At 44.8% G+C, this 17,646-nt stretch overlaps 1 protein-coding gene across 1 annotated transcript; it reads right to left on the reverse strand.

Moving 5' to 3' along the window:
• Nucleotides 1–427: 427 nt before the first annotated feature.
• Nucleotides 428–11,172, reverse strand: PPP1R14D (protein phosphatase 1 regulatory inhibitor subunit 14D). Its single transcript, XM_055536380.1, is given in 5 exon segments — nucleotides 428–732; nucleotides 941–973; nucleotides 1,129–1,188; nucleotides 1,190–1,212; nucleotides 10,921–11,172. Coding segments are annotated over 5 exon segments (564 nt in total). The 3' UTR covers nucleotides 428–536.
• Nucleotides 11,173–17,646: the final 6,474 nt, after the last annotated feature.

Below are 17,646 nucleotides of genomic sequence, written 5' to 3' on the forward strand. Positions count from 1 at the left end.
TAGCCTCTGGCTTGGAGCTGGCTCAAGAAAGAGTCCTCAGCCTGAGGCCTCCTGGATCAGTTAGTGGGGGGCGGAAGGTTTAGCTTCTGATGCCCCCGGACCCAACAAGGTTTTTCCAGTTAACTCTCCTATTGGTCTTTGCCACTTAGGCTCCTGTTGGTGGTGCCAGGATACTGTGTGTCTTAGCCAGGTGCCTTCTGCTTGGCCTCTGGGACCTTGCATGATGGTGATTTCTCTGACACAGAACTGTGACCTGTATCTTTGAATTCTCAAGGCATGTGTGGGTGGGTGGCTGGACATGTGGACGGGTGAGGTATATGGGAACATAGTGACTTGGATGCTGGCCCTCTGGTATAAGACTTCACCCTCTCCCTCCCCCATCCATCAGCACAGATATGCACCACACTCCACGAAGCTGGGGCTCCTGAAGGTTTTATCCACTTGGCTGATGGGAAGGCAGTGGGCAACAGCCATGACTGGCTCCCAGACAGTGCAGCTGACAGGAACCAACTGTGGCTGCACATAGACAGAGGCGTTCAAATGTCCCTCCTCATTCTCCATGTTCCTCGTCTGGGTCCCAAGGAGTGGTTTCCCACCCAGCCAAAGATCCAGGGGTTCAGGGCAGACTGGGCAGTGCTGAGGCTGATGAAGCTAGTCTCACAAGGCTTATTTCTGAGGTCGACTGAGTCTCCGAAGTTTCTTGAGTTGACTGAGCAGCTCAGAGATAAAAGGCTGAAAAAGAAACAGAGGAGCAGAAGCAGGGATGAGATCAGGTTATGAGGTCACACCTACCCCACCACAGTGCTCCCCCTAATCTCCACCTGACCCCATGGCCTCCGAGTCAGGAAAGGGGAGAAGGACCCAGGGCCAAACCTTCCTCTTCACTAGCTGCTGGCCCACTGGGCCCCCTCTTAGCCCAGACCACCAGAGCATCCCTTACCTCTGTGGGGCGGGAGCAGTTTTGGAGAAGAGCCTGGTGGAAGAAAGCAAAGAGTGGGTCCCTGAACCACAGCACTTTTTCACGAGTCCCCAGTCTCCCAGGAATTTCCCCCTCTGAACTGGTTCTCCCCACACTGGATGGGGAAGCAGAACCTGGGTTCTTGGGTTCCCCTTGGTCCCCCATTCTACCTCCAACTGAGTCTTCTGCTCCTCTGTGGATAGTTCCATGAGAGCCTCCAGGTCGATCTCAGGCTCTGAAGAAGTTGGTTGATCCTGTTTGGGAACCACATGGGGCTCAGAGGAGCCTGGCCAGCTGGTGCTGGAGTGAAAGGCAGTTGGGTTCACCCATCTCCCACTCTATTTTCCATGTTCAGTTCCTCTCCTTACTCGCACCACCCATTCATCCTTCTATTCAACAGTTACCAAACACCTACTATGTTCTACCTGAAAGTCTAGGGTTCTTTAAAAAGAGTATCTTTAATTTCAAGAGTTATAAACATTGTTAGTAGGGATATAAAATGGTACAGCTGCTTTGGAAAACAATTTGGCAGCTCTTTATTTTTTTTTTTTAATTTTATTTTATTTTTAAACTTTACATAACTGTATTAGTTTTGCCAAATATCAAAATGAATCCGCCACAGGTATACATGTGTTCCCCATCCTGAACCCTCCTCCCTCCTCCCTCCCCATTCCATCCCTCTGGGTCCTCCCAGTGCACCAGCCCCATGGCAGCTCTTTAATATGTTAAATATAGAGTTATCATTTGGCCCAGTAATTCCACTCCTAGGTCTATTCCCAAGAGAAGTGAAAATATATATTCATGTAAAAATCACATATGAGTGCAGTTCAAAGCATTATTCTTATTCAAATGACCATCTACTGGTGAATGGATAAATAAAATATTATGTAGCCATACAGTATTTTTCAGCAATAAGAAGAAATAAAGGACTGATTCATGCTGCAACTGGGATTAACTTTGAAAATATGTTAGTGAAAGAAGCCAGTTACAAAGGCTTCATGTTATATGATTCGATTTGTATGAAACATCCAGAGTAGGATATTTGTGTATAGAGACACAAAGTAGACTGCTGGTTGCCTGAGGCTGGAACTGGTGGTGATAAGGAATGGGGTGTGACTACTAACTGGTACAGGGCTTCTTTTATGGATAGTAAAATGTTCCAAAATTAGACCATACTGGTGGTTGTACAACCTATGAAGATAGTTAAAACTATTTGGATTTTACACTTTAAGTGGGAATTGTATGGTATATGAATCATATCTCAATAAAGCTAACTTTAAAAGTTATTATAGTCATTGCAAAAATTTAAGCAATACATAGTTTATAAAAGTAAAAATGAAAGAAGGTAAAGAGAGTAAGAAACCAAACCATTGACTGGGAGAACATATTTGTAAAAGATATATCTGATAAAGGATGTTATCTAAAATATACAAAGAACTCCCAGAACCAATAATAAGACAGTAATAATCCAATTTAAAAACAGGGGGAAATTTTGTATATCTGCCTCACCAAAGAAGATACAAAGATAGCAAATAGCATATGATGCTAACATAATATGTCATTGCTGCTGCTGCTAAGTCACATCAGTCGTGTCCGACTCTGTGTGACCCCATAGACGGCAGCCCACCAGGCTCCTCCATCCCCGGGATTCTCCAGGCAAGAACAGTGGAGTGGGTTGCCATTTCATTAGGGAATTGCAAATTGAAATAACAATGAGATACCATTACATACCTATTAAAATGGCAAACAAAAACAAACTAAAATACCAAATGCTGATGAGGCTGTGGAGAGATAGAAATACCTGTTCATTGCGGTGGGAATGCAAAATGGCATAGCCACTTTGGAAGACAGTTTGGTACTTTCTTACAACACAAAACGTACTCCTATCATACAAAACAGCACTTGTGTTCCTTGATATTTATCCAAATGGGTTGAAAATATATCTGCACGGAAACCTGCACATGAATGTTTATAGCAATTTTATTCATAATTGCCAAAACTTGGATGCAACCAAGATGTCCTTCAGTAGGTAAATGAATGAATGAATGGTGATGCACCCAGACAATGGCATATTATTCAGTGCTAAAACAAAATGAACTATAAAACCATAAAAAGACATGGAGGAAGCTTAAATGCATATTATTAAGCAAAAGAAACCAACCTGAGAAGTCTACACACTGTACAATTCCAACCATATGACATTCTGGAAAATTACAGAGACAATAAAAAGACCAGTGGTTGCCAGGGGTTACAGTGGAGGAGTGGTGAATGGGTGGAACACAGAGGATTCTTAGGGCAGCCAAACTACTCTACGTGATGATACCAGGAGGGTAGACACACGTCATTATACATTTGTGAAAACCCTTAGAATGTATAGCACCAAGAGTGAATCCCAATATAAACTCTGAATTTTGGGTAGTTATGATGTAGCAATATAAATTCATGAGCACTAGTGCTCTAGTAGGAGGATGTTGATAGTGGGAAAGCTGTGCATGTGTGGGGACAGGGAGAATATGGAAATTCCCAGCACCTTCTGCTTAATTTTGCTGTGAACCTAAAACAATAAAGTCATTAAAATAAAAAATAGAGTCATTAAAAGAGAAAAGCTGCACAGCAAAAGAAACCATCAACAAAATGAAAAGGCAACCTACTGAATAGGATAAAATATTTGCAAATCATAAGGGGTTAATATCTAAAATATATAAAGAACTCAGACAATTCAATAGCAAAAAAATCTAATTTTTAAAAATGGGCAGAGTATCTGAATAGACGTTTTTTTCAAAGAAGACATATAGATGGCCAACAGGTAAATGAAAAGATGTTCAAAATCACTCATCATTAGGGAAATGAAAATCAAAACCACAGTGAGATATAACCTCATAACTGTTAGAATGCTGCTGCGTTGCTTCAGTCGTGTCCAACTCTGTGCAACCCCATAGACGGCAGCCCACCAGGCTCCCCCGTCCCTGGGATTCTCCAGGCAAGAACACTGGAGTGGGTTGCCATTTCCTTCTCCAATGCATGAAAGTGAAAAGTGAAAGTGAAGTTGCTCAGTCCTGTCTGACTCTAGCGACCCCAGGGTCTGCAGCCTACCAGGCTCCTCCATCCATGGGATTTTCTAGACAAAAGTACTGGAGTGGGGTGCCATTGCCTTCTCCTGTTAGAATAGCTATTATCAAAAGGACAATAACAAGTGTTTCTATAAGTTAGTAAAGACATATTTTTCATTTTACATCTTTGTGTACCATTTTATTATATTTTAAAAAATTTACCATGTGCATGTATTTTTAAAATAAAGATAGCAAAAAAATAAATAACAAGTGTTGGTGAGGATGTGAGAAAAGGGAACCTCTGTGCCCTGTTGGTAGAAATGTAAATTGGTGCAGGCACTATGGAAAATGGTATGGAGGTCCCTCAAAAACTGAAAAATAGAACTACCATATAACCCAGTAATTCCATTTCTGGATATTAACCCAAAGAAAATGAAAACAATAATTCAAAAACATATATGAACTCCCATGTTCACTGCAGTGTTGATTTGCAGTAGCCAAGATATGGAAATCACCTAGGTGTCCATCAATGGGTGAATAGATAAAGAAACTGTGGTGTATATATATGCACTGGAAAACTATTCAGCCATAAAAAAGAAAGAAAGCCTGCTATGTGCAACAACATGAATTACATTGACAGTATTACATTGAGTGAAATAAAGAAAAACAAACACTGTATGATCTCACTTATATGTGGCATTAAAAAAAAGAGAACTCATCAATAAAAGAACAGATTGGTGGTTGCTGAGGTGGGGGTGGGGAAAGGCAAAATGGGTAAAGCAAATCAAAAGGTACAAACTTCCGGTAATAAATAAGTCATGGGGATCTAATGTACAGCATGGTGACTAGAATTAATAATTTTGTACTGCCCATTTGAAAGTTGCTAAAAGAAAAAATCTTAAAAGTCCTCCTTGGGACTTCCCTGGTGGTCTGGTGGTTAAGAATCTTCCACTGCCGGGAGCATGGGTTTGAAAAAAGAAAAAAAAAAGTCCTCCTGTCAAGAAAAAAAAATTTGGTGGCTCAGTGGTAAAGAATCTGCTCGCCAGGGACTCTCCTGGTGGTTCAGTGGTTAAGAATCTGCCTTCCTACCTTCAGAATCAGAGGACACAGGTTCAGGTTTGATCTCTGATAAGGGGACTATGATCCCATGTGTCGCAGGTACCACAACTAGAGAGAAGCCCATGAGCTGCAACTAAAACCCAACACAGTCAAAAAAAGAGAGAGAGATAATCCAACTGCCAATGCAGGAGGCAAGGGTTCCATTCCTGGTGCGGGAAGATCCCACATGCGTCAGAGCAACTAAGCCTGTGCACCACAACTATGGCACCTCAACTCTGGAGCCTGCGACCCACAGCCATTGAGCCCGCACACTGCAACCACTGAAGCCCAGATGCCCTAGAGCTTGTGCTCTGCAACGAGAAGCCACCACAACGAGAAGCCCTCGCACCACAACTAGAGAGAGGCTCGCACGGCAGTGAAGACCCAGCACAGTCATAAATAAATAAAATTATTTTTAGAAAAAGAAAAAGTTTGTTGAAACTATGTATGAAGACAGCGGTTAACTAGGCTTATTATGGTAATCATTTTGCAATATACACAAATATAAAGTCATGACATTGTACACCTGAAACGAATATTGATTACACCTTAATAAAAATGTTTTTTAAAAATTTAAGATGTAAACTCAAGGTTTTGTAGTGCTTCATCAGGGACTTTCTTAAGTGAAAGTTGCCTGATGGGGAAGATCATGATTTCTAGAATAGGTTGGTGCAATTTTCTTGATTCATGGCAAGGTCCACCACTGCTTTTGCATCATCAGTGCATATATCAGTATAGTTGAAAAGGCAAACAACTTATTGCATTATTTATGAAAATAATTGTAGACCCTCTGAAAAGGTCTTGGGAACCCCGGGTGTCACCAGAACACACTGCAAGAACTGCTGCCTTCTCCATTTTTCTATGGGGTTGTTGAGGGTCTTTTTAACTGATTTAAGAAGCTTATTTGTTTTGATTCAGATTATCCCTAGCATTCCATATATCATGGATATATTGTTTGGGGGAGGCATTGGAGAAATATGTGTATTATATAATTGGAAATAATGTTTTTTTCCAGGTTGAGTTTTGCTTCCTTTTTTAAAAATTTTTTTCTATGCTTAGCAGGTTCTTCCCATACTGATTTGGGTGAATATTTGATAGTCACCTTACATTTTTCTAGATATTTGATAATTTTACCTTTTCTATTTGAGTATTTAATTATCTGGAATCTATTCATTCAACAAGTGTGTCCAGTGGCTACTATTAACCTGGCACTCTGACCTTGGGAATTTCGGTGAGCAAAACAAAGATCCTGCCCTCAAAGAACCTATCTTAGGGGCAGTTGAGGAGACATAATAAAAACAGATACATTAAGTAATTTGGTTGTATAAATTGTTTAAAAGTAAGTGCTATTGGGGGGAACTTTTTGGGTGGTGGAAATGTTCCATATCTTGATGAGCTAATGCTTACCCCCTACTCTAAAAATAGGCACATTTTATTGTCTGCCAATTATGCTTCAATAAAGTTGATTTAGAAAAGAAAGAAGGGGAAAAATGCCTCAATTACCCTCTCATTCCTTCCAATGCCAATGGTTAATCACTGTTACTAGTTTTGGTCCTTCTATACCCTTTTAAAAGTAAATTAGTGCTAGGATTCTAAGTTAGTTCTTTCACCCTAAGCTCTAGACTTTCTCCTTTGTTTCCTCAGTTTCTAGTTCATCTGATTTAGCATTCATTCATTAAATGCATCCTTATTGAGAGCATGTTGTGCACCAAGCATTGTGATGAGTCCTGGGGCCATAACAGCAAGACAGGCAGATATGGTCTTGCTCTCGAAAAGCTTATATTCTCCTGAGGGATACTGACAAGCAAAATGGTAGTTATAATACAGGGTGATAAGCACTCTGAGGAGAAGGCAATGGCACCCCACTCCAGTACTCTTGCCTGGAAAATCCCATGGATGGAGGAGCCTGGTAGGCTGCAGTCCATGGGGTTGCTAAGATTCGGATACGACTGAGCGACTTCACTTTCACTTTTCACTTTCATACATTGGAGAAGGAAATGGCAACCCACTCCAGTGTTCTTGCCTGGAGAATCCCAGGGACGGGGGAGCCTGGTGGGCTGCCATCTATGGGGTCGCACAGAGTCGGACACGACTGAAGTGACTTAGCTTAGCTAAGCACTCTGATGAGATATTATAGGAGCACATGAAAGGGGAACCTAGCCAAGACCGGGGTTTAGGAAGGCTTCCATGAAGAAGTGATCTCTAATCTGAGACCTGAAGGCTGAGTAGGAGTTAACAAGATGTTTATACTTCTGATGATGGGGTAACAGGGACCAGATTTATTCTCTCAACATAAGTAACTAGTCAGAAAATAATTAGAAAACTAGACAAAAATATATGAACAGTGTTCTCAGACTTTAGACAACAGGTAACTCAGCACTACCTGGGAAAGAAGAGAAATGAAAGAGATAAACTCTACAATTGTCCTGGGTTTCATCCTGAAGGCAATTTCCAGACCACAGAGCAGAGAGGCAGATCCCAAGCAGAGCGCAGTGGTCATACTAAATTGATATGACAGAGATCAGAGTTTGGGGTTGAGGTGGCTGTAAATGGACAAGTTCTAGAGAGGAGGGAGTTATGAAGAAAGAGACCTCCAAAAGTCTGCAGAAGGGTTCTCCTGAGCTTTTGCTGAGCACAAGGTACACATTCAGAGGGTAAAACTTCACGAGGCCAGATATTATGAGACACGGCAGGCACAGAAATGAACAGTTCCCTGATCTCACAGAGGACTGACAGACAAATCAAGGTCCACTCAGCCAGAGTGGAGGGTCATCCCTGATCACCCAGGAACTCAAGAGAGACCTCGGGAGGCACAGGCAGTACATTTTTACAGTTGTAAGTTGAATAGATTGTTTTTTAAAATGTCATCACATCAAAAGGGCTGTGTCATGAAAACGACAGGAATGTTTCAAAACTCTGGGGTGGTCAACAGTGTCCCCTGCTGATATGTACACTAGATTTAGCCCCCCAGGTAGTGATGCTCGACTTTGCCAAGAGGTCTCAATAGAGTGGTGGGAACAGAAGTCAGGTTGCAGTGGTTTGTAGATTACAGTGGTTTGAATAGTGATAGGAAGGGAAGGGGGAAAGTTAGCAAAGGCTCTGAGTACAAATCCATTAAGGAGCCTTGTAAAGGAGACAGGAAGTAGGGGATGGTAACCAAACTGACCATAGTGTTAAACAGGAGAAGCTCACGAATGTTTAAGTCCCTGCTTAAAAGCTGAATCTACACAACCATTTCTGGACAACAGGAGCTCCAGGGCCCCAAGTCAGTTTGCCTTATTGAATCCAGACTTGGCTCTTCTCAAGACCCTAAAACAGGCTGCACACCCAGTGAGAAGAGGTGGGGCCCTCCAACAAAGGAAGGTTGGGTCCCATTAAACTAAACTAAAAGCAGTAATGCAACCTACTCCTGGAACCAATCTAGCAGTGCTATCCAGGGTGGGCATGTGGCCAGGGGTAAGGGGGCAGCTGGTACAGAGGGACTCTATGAAAGTAGAACTGAACCTGGGTAAGCTGGAGACTGAGTTGCCTCAATCCCTGCCCAAGGTGACCAGCCTCTACCTAGTGCTTCCCACCCACTTGCCTGCTTCCTGCTGAAAAGAGCAGAGATTAGGACAGGAACTCCCACCTGGCACCTTTGGACAACTGCCATGGCAACCACAGGTCAGGTATTTTATTCCAGTCATTTCCTGGGAGCAGTCGTCCCACATATCCTGTTTTCTAACCTTATGAGCTCATAATTCTACAGCTTTTCCCCTGCCTTGATCTTACAAAACAAGATTCTTTGGCTATTGTCTCTCTCTAATGCCTGGAAGGATTGCCCTGAGGTGTCTGAAATATGAGACCTTTTATCCACAAGTCTAACAATCTGAAATTGAAACAGGTCCAGAGAGGCAGGGTGCTGGCAGGAATGAAGGGCAGGGCAAAGTCCAGTAAAGTCAGAGTAGACACGGGCCAAGAAAGCTTGCCTTTCCTGCTCCCAGCTCCAGGCCATCTCCCTCCCCTCCACAAGTGCTGCCAGGGACACTGTCAACACCTGGACCAAACTGATATGTGACACAGTGAGCCTGACAAGACAGCCTGGGCCACATGTATCACTCTTCCCCACCCCCACTGCAGGACCACTGACACAGTTCTTACCTAGGAGAGTCACAAACCCTTGCTGTCCCCCAAGAAAAAGACAGGACCTGAGTAAGGAAGGAGAGAAACAAGGACCATGGCATGTGGACAAGGAGAACTCTGGCTTGGTGCAGAGGTTCTTGCTAGCCACATACTAGGATCGGCAGTGGAGCTTATGAAAAAGACCAGTGCCTGGGCCCCACCCTAGTAGACTGAAATTTAGTTGAAGTGCAACAGGGGCATTGAATTATTTCTGAAGAACTTGGGGGAACCACTAAGCTACTTGAATAAACATTCAGACGCTACAGGCAGAGCCCCAGCTCAGCTCCTGGTCCCAGGGCTCTCTAGTGGTGTGACCCTGGGCTACTTATTCAACATTTCTAAGCCTCCATTTCCTCCACTGCTGCTGCTAAGCCGCTTCAGTCGTGTCCGACTCTGTGCAACCCCATAGACGGCAGCCCACCAGGCTCCACCATCCCTGGGGTTCTCCAGGCAAGAACACTGGAGTGGGTTGCCATTTCCTTCTCCAATGCATGAAAGTGAAAAGTGAAAGTGAAGTCGCTCAGTCGTGTCCAACTCCCAGCAACCCCATGGACTGTAGCCTACCAGGCTCTGTCCATGGGATTTTCCAGGCAAGAGTACTGGAGTGGGCTGCCATTGCCTTCTCCTCATTTCCTCCACAGTAAAACAGTATCTGGGCTTCCCAGGTGGCTTCAGTGGTAAAAAATATGCCTGCCAAGCAGGAGATTTGGGTTGGATCCCTGGTTGGGAAGATGCGCTGGAGGAGGAAATGGCAACCCTCCCCAGTATTCTTGCCTGGGAAATCCCATGGACAGAGGAGCCTGGCAGGCTTCAAAAGAGTCAGAAAGGACTTTGTGACTAAACAACAACAAAACAGAATCTATCTAATGGACTTGTGGGGAGGGCTGAATGAAATAACGTAAGGCAGGTTCTGGACACTGTGCCTAGCGTATGGTTAAGTGCTCAAAATGTTATTCTTGTTGTTGGAGTAACCTTTGTTACTACACTAGGATCTTGATTTGGCAGTATCTAGGTAAAAAATAAAATGCTGCTCTCCCAGGATGTGGTTGAGGGGAATCAGTCAGAGCCAGGGCCAAGGCTAGGTCAGGCGCTCATATCAGCAGTCACTATTGGTCACTCTGACATTCTACTCCAGCACTATCTGTTCTGAGATGATGGAAAGGTTTTGTATCTGTCCTGGCAACTTGGTAGCCACCAGCCATCTGGAGGTATGGGGCACTTGAAATGTAGCTAGTGTGACTGAGGACTGAACTTTTAATTTTATTTAATTTTCATCAGTTTAAAGTTAAATAGCTGCACACGGCTGATAGGTACAGGAGTGAACAATGTTGCACTAGACAGGTATGTGTGTTGAGGATGAAAGTAAATACAGACCTAAAATAAAAATAGTTCCTCTACCAGCTCATCTGAGCCTCAACAAGTTCTACAAAAGGGGTACAACAGGCATTGATAGCCCCATTTTATAGATAGAAAACTGAGTCTCAGAGATGTTAAAAGACCTGCTCCAGATTATAGAGTGGGAGGCAGAGCCCAGACCAATGGGAGGCCAGTTTCAGGACTGCGAACCCATGCCTCGCCTGTGGGAAAAGCTTCCTCTCCATAGAGCACTTCTCTTGTGCCCTCCAGTCCCCAGGCCCGCCAGGTCCTACCCACCTGGAAGAGCTCCTGAACCTGGGTGTCCACCCACTGCTCCATCTCCACCCAGCGCTGCAGCTGCCCCCGGTCATACTTCACCGTCAGCCGGCTGGGTTTCCGGGACCGGGGTCGGAAGGGGTCGGACTGGGACTTCGACTCGGAGTCCGTGGATGATGTCCTCCTCCTCCCAGAAGCCCAGTGAACCTTCTTACTTGGATTCTCCTTGTCCGGGTTAGGAGATGTGCAGGAAGCAGGGCTTGAAGACAGCATGGAAGGACTGGTTTGGGCAAAGAGTTGGGAAAAATTGCCAGTCAGAGCAGGAAAGCCAGGGAATGAGGAGCGAGAGCAGAGGGAGAGGCCAGCAGGGAAGAAAGAAAGGCGGGTGGAGGCAGGGCCAAGGCTTCTGGGGGGGCGGGGGTCAAAGATCAACTGGCCTTTGTCTGGTGCTGGGAATGCCAGGCTCCTGGCTCCAGGCTGCCAGTAAGTGGCACTCCCGAGCTGTGCCCTAGCCTTCCTTACTGCAGCTGCTGCAAAACAGGGATATAAACTACACAGGAACAAAGGTCAAGAGGGTGCCATGCCTCGGAGGTGGAAGAGGCCCTTGGGTCCTGAGGGGTGCAGGGCTCTAACCTGAGTCACACTCACCAGAGAGACCTTAGCACCGTGCTTTCCTGGGACTAGATCCACTGGCCTTCAGAAGCTACACTCACAGGGATCCTGCAGGAGTGGGGTCCTTGGCTGGCAAGGGCTCCTGCTCAGAGCGTGGTGCTGCTGAGAGCAGAGTTGCATCAGGGATAATTAGAGGGGTAGTGATCTCTGGCCCTCGTGGGGGCAGCACCCTCTTGTGTCTGAGTGTGAGCTGCCTTTAAGACTGTGCGGGAACAGGTATTCACCTGGCCCTGTGCATTTGCAAAGGTGAACTTGTCTCCCAAGCCCATTCCCCAGAGGCAACTGCTTGGAAAGCCATGTTTATCACCACATGACCCTCCCCTGACTGAGGTTCCACTGAGGAACCCTGCAGACCTAACATTTACCCCCGTGTCAAGGACTATTACTTCAAGACAGACTTGCATGCTAAAGGAAGGGTGTTTTTGTCTCTTCAGTCTTTTGTAATAAAAATTTCCAAACGTTTTAGAAAAGTTACACAACAGAAGAATATATATTTATATATTTATATAATATATATATATATATATATATATTTTTTTTTTTTAATGACGAGCTAAGAAGAACAAATAAAGAATGAAAGTTTCTCTGTTCTCCCCAGCTCCACCCCCTAGAGGCAGCCTACCAACAGTTTCTGTTCTTAGTTCTCCTGTGATCACCATTATCTCTTTGTGTAATAACATAAATGTGTCCATTTTATTTATTTTTTATCTTCTTCACCATGCTGCGTGGCATGTGGGATCTTGGTTTTCTGACTACAGTCTTAACCACTAGACCGCCAGGGAAATTCCAATTTGTCCATTTTAGACAGTATCTCTTATCTCCTAATATGAATGATAAGAAATTAGCTCCCTCACTCATACTCCCTCATCCCCTTTACTTCCTACATTCCTATTTTTATTTATGTATTTCTTTTTCACGAATTTCTTTTTAGGTCTTAGAGTGGTTGCCTTTGTGATGCTGAGTTTGTCTCCAACTTATCAATTTCAACTCTCATACAGGAACACCTACAAGAGAGTTTTAGACAAAAACCGATTGATGAGTCTTTAATGGTGATATTCTAGGCCCTAAGTTAACCGGGTTGGGGAGGTGTTTGAGGGTTGGAAGCCAGGATGGTAGCCTAGAAACACCCAGGCTTCAGAGGAAGGCTGACAGATCCCAGTTCAAACTCAGCTTTGCCCCGCCTTGGTCTAATAACCCTCCAGTTTCACAACCTGAGTCTGCTTTCTCATCTGCAAAATGGAGTTTGAAGAGGATTCAATGAGATGGTGGGAACCTTCCTGGTGGTCCAGTGGTTAAGAATTCACCTTGTAATTCAGGAGACATGAGTTCAATCCCTGTTGGGGAACTATAGACCTCACATGCTGCGGAGCAATTAAGCATGTGCTGAAAATACTGAAGCCCCCAACTGCTAAAGCCGGAGTACCACGACAGATAGTCTGAGCTCCGCAAAGATTCCATGTACTTCCACTAAGACCCGAGGCAGTCAAATAAATATATATGTAAATATTAAATGAGATGATGTGTGTAAACATTTAGCATGATGTTCAATACAAAGTACTTTCTCAACAGACATCCTTTCTCTTCCTTTCTTTGCCTTCCCATCCTCCCTGCTTTCCCGGTGAGGCTCTGTCCATCAAAGGCTGGCTCTGGAATTTCTCTGCAGTGGCTTCCTTCCTGACCCTCTTTGGAAGAAGGTGGCAATAAGAAGAGGGTAGGGAGGCCTCTAAAATACAGCCTGTAGACTCAGTTGTTCTACCTTGATGACATGTTACACAGTGTGATAGGCATTATTATGATAGTTTCCTCCCCATTCTGTTTCTGTCTCCTGAAGGGTTCAAAAGCCCATTCAGGAAAAGAAACCAAATCAGAAGAGCCCATGGTTTTGTTAATTCATTAACTCATTCATTTAACAAAGATTTTATGAACTCCTCTGGTAGGCAAACATTATGCTCAATACTGGAGACTGGTGATCCAAAAAAGACACAGTCTCAGCCTTCATGGAACTTACAGTCTAGTGTAAAAATAAACATTAATCAACTAATCAAATAAATGTAAAACTGCAACTATATTTCTTTTCTGAAGAAAAGGTAAGAGGTGATATAGAATGTCTAGAGAGGGTATGACCTAACAAGTGGTAACATTTGCACTGAGTTCTGAATGATAAGTAGGAGTTAACTAGGTACAGGGGAGAGGTGGGAGTTGGCAGAAGGCACAGCATATGCAAAGGCCCTGTGACAGGAGGAAGAGGGTAAGAACCAGGGACTGGAGAAGGTCAATAAAGCTGGAACAAAGAGAGGAGGGAGGGGAAATCTGCTGGTAGTCCAGTGGCTAAAACTCAGTGCTTTCACTGCTGTGGACCCAGGTTCGATCCCTGGTCAGGGAACTAAGATTCCACAAACTGTGCAGTGCAGCCAATAAATAAAAATTTTTAAAGAGATGAGGGAGGCAGAAGTGAGTCTTGAGGCAGACAGGGTGGATCTATCCACTTAGGGCCCTGTGAACCATGGTAAGAAGTTTTTTCTCTATCCTAAGAGCGTTGAAAGTCACTGCAAAATCTTAAGCCAGGGTGGTTGGGCAGACTGACATGTTCAGATTTTGAATAGAGAGAGGATCAGAGGGTGCAGAAGTCCTGGAGGTCAGTGGGGAGACCACTGCTGTAGGGCCTAACTGGGGGAGGTATTGCTGGTGATAGTGAGAAGTTGCGGATTGGAGAGCTATTTAGGGGGTAATATTTAACAGAACTTGGTGATGGACTGGAACATGCAAATTCCATGAATGCCAATACAGGAACACAGGTTCATACATGGGACCTCTCTGAGCATATTTCCTCATCTATAAGCTGGGCGTTGGTAAGACTCTGCAGGAACACACAACACAGCCCCAGAGACGCTCGATGGCACACGAAAGAGTAATGCCCATTATGTATGTATAAGTCTCCTTATTTACATTCTTTCATCTCAGCATTGACCTATGCATGTCACCACTCATCAATAAGTTTGCCCAAGATAAGGGAACTCAAATTTCAAGATAAGAAAAACCACCAGGACCACAGGTTCATATCAGGGTGGGGAAATAAAGAGGGTGCAGGCTTGGGCAGAGGCGAGGGTGTCTGCTCTGCTGTCCCAGCCAGGCCTGGGTCCATTGGTGGAATAAAATCAGCAGCAAGCAGGCCCCATCAGAGCTAGATGTTCTCTTTCTTTTTCTTATGTAAAAAAAAATTTTTTTTGACCATGCTTCTTGGTTCTTAGTTCCTCAACCAGGGATGGAACCCTTACCACCTGCAGTGGAATGCCCCCTGGACCACCCTGTGTTTCCCACCACCCCACTTTTAGGGAAATTCTAGAGGCTCCTTGAAAGGTTGTACCAGATAAACTGTTTATAGTTTGATATCCTAATTTTTTAAATTAATGAATATGTTAGGGCTTCCCAGGTGGCTCAGTGGGTAAAGAATCCACCTACAATGCAGGAGACACAGGAGACTCGGGTTCAGTCCCTGGGTCGGGAAGATCCCCTGGAGGAGGGCATGGCAATCCACTCCAGTATTTTTGCCTGGAGAATCCCACGGACAGAGGAGCCTGGCAAGCTACAGTCCTTAGGGTCACAAAGAGTTGGACACAACTGAAGCGACTGAGCGCACACCAGTTATATATTACTACATAATAAATTACCCCCAACTTTAGCAGCTTAAAACAATTGTTGAGTCGCTAAGTCATGTCAAATGATTTTGTTACCCCAGCACTGTAGCCTCCCAGGCTCCCCTGTCCAAGGGATTTCCCAGACAAGTGGGTTGCCATTTCCTTCTCCAGAGTATCTTTCCAACCCAGGGGTCAAACCCATGTCTTCTGCATTGGCAGGCAATTCTTTACCTCTGAGCCACCAGCAAAGCCTGCTTAAAACAATGGGTATTTATTATATCAATTTCAGTACGTGGCTTAGCCGACTCCTCTGGTTCAGGGGTTCTCAGAAGGGTGCAAGCCAGCACAGGCCAGTGTTGTTGGTCAGACATCTGTTCCCTGCCACGTGGACCTCTCTAGTCGGCTACTCACCACATGGCAGCTGGTTTCCAACAGACACAGGGCGCTGAGAGAGGCAGAGGGACAGGTAAGATGGAAGTCACAGTCTTTTTGTAACCTAATCTAGGAAGTGACATCCCATGACTTACTGTGTTGTATTCTATTCATCAGAGGCCAATCACTAAGTCCAGCGACACTGAAGGGAGGCAATTACACACACAGGCATGATTACCGGCCGGTATGGATCATTGGTGATCATTTAGAGGTTATCTACCACACTGAACTGCAGAATTCTTCAATAATGTCCCTTTTAGGAAATTCCCTGGTGGTCCAGTGGTTAGGACTCCACACTTTTACTACTGAGAGCTGGGGTTCAACCCCTGGTTGGGGAACTAAGATCCCACAAGCTGTGCAGCACGGCCAAATAAATCAAGCCCTTTGAGGATTGCAGCAGTATCTGAGGGGACTTGTCTCCTTTAAATGAAGATTAAACCAGTGACAGTGGCCTAACCTTGACAAATATTGCATTACTTTCCTCAAAATTCCTTGGCCCTGCAGTGCTGCTGCTGCTGCTGCTAAGTCGCTTCAGTCGTGTCCAACTCTGTGCGACCCCATAGACGGCAGCCCACCAGGCTCCCTCTTCCCTGGGATTCTCCAGGCAAGAACACTGGAGTGGGTTGCCATTTCCTTCTCCAATGCATGAAAGTGAAAAGTGAAAGTGAAGTCGCTCAGTCGTGTCCGAGTCTTAGCGACCCCATGGACTGCAACCCACCAGGCTCCTCCATCCATGGGATTTTCCAGGCAAGAGTACTGGAGTGGGGTGCCATTGCCTTCTCCATGGCCCTGCATTATCAAGGGAATTATTGGGCTTTAGATCATTAAAATACAACTTATTTAGCTATAATTATTAGATGTGTTAGTGCTCAGTCACTCAGTCATGTCCGACTCTTTGGTCCCCTATGGACTGTAGCCCACCAGGTTTCTCTGTCCACGGGATTCACCAGGCTAGAATAGTGGAGTGGGTAGCCATTTCCTTCTCCAGATAATCAGATAATTAGTACTAAAAATTGTTCTGTAAATATATTGTCCCTCTGTTTCAGTTATTTCCACAAAACAAACTGTTATCGGAGAAATGGGTTTGCCTCTCAGTGGCTGTCAAGCCAACAGAAACAATCAAGCCAAAGATTGGAAGAAGGAAAGATTTATTACTATTTGCAGCAAGTAATACCCCACTCCAGTACTCTTGTCTGGAAAATCCCATGGACGGAAGAGCCTGGTAGGCTGCAGTCCATGGGGTCACTAAGAGTTGGACACGACTGAGCAACTTCACTTTCACTCTTCACTTTCATGCATTGGAGAAGGAAATGGCAACCCACTCCAGTGTTCTTGCCTGGAGAATCCCAGGGATGGGGGAGCCTGGTGGGCTGCTGTCTATGGGGTCGCACAGAGTCAGACACGACTGAAGCGACTTAGCGGCAGCAAGTCAAATTATTACTTGCCTTGGGGATTCCCAGGTGGCACTAGTGGTAAAGAACCCACCTGAGCAGGAGACATAAGAGATGTGAGTTGAATTCCTGGGTGACGATGAAGATGCCCTGGAGAAGGAAATGGCAACCCACTCCAGTATTCTTGCCTGGGAAATCCCATGGACAGAGGAGCCTGATGGGCTACAGTCCATGGGGTCACAAAAGAGTCAGACATGACTCAGCGACTAAACAACAGCACTAGCAGCAAGTCAGGAGGAGACCAGGGAACTTTCTCAAAGCAGCCTCTCCCCTAACAGCAAAATTAGGGAAGTTTTGAGCTAAGGGTATATGCATATGGTTTATCACAGGACTATTGTTGGACTGTCTTCTCTGTTCTGACATTTCTTTGTTCACTCAGGATCCTTGTTACCTACACCTGTTCAAGGGCAAGCACTGTGACCGTGGGGTCTCAAAGAGTCAGACATGACTGAGCGACTGAACTGAACTGAAAGTGTTGGTCGCTCAGTCGTGTCCTATTCTTTGCAACCCCATGGACTGTAGCCTGCCAGGCTCCTCTGTCCATGGAATTCTCCAGG

Source organism: Bubalus kerabau, chromosome 10 (assembly GCF_029407905.1).
Source record: "Bubalus kerabau isolate K-KA32 ecotype Philippines breed swamp buffalo chromosome 10, PCC_UOA_SB_1v2, whole genome shotgun sequence".
Taxonomy (NCBI): Eukaryota; Metazoa; Chordata; class Mammalia; order Artiodactyla; family Bovidae; genus Bubalus; species Bubalus kerabau.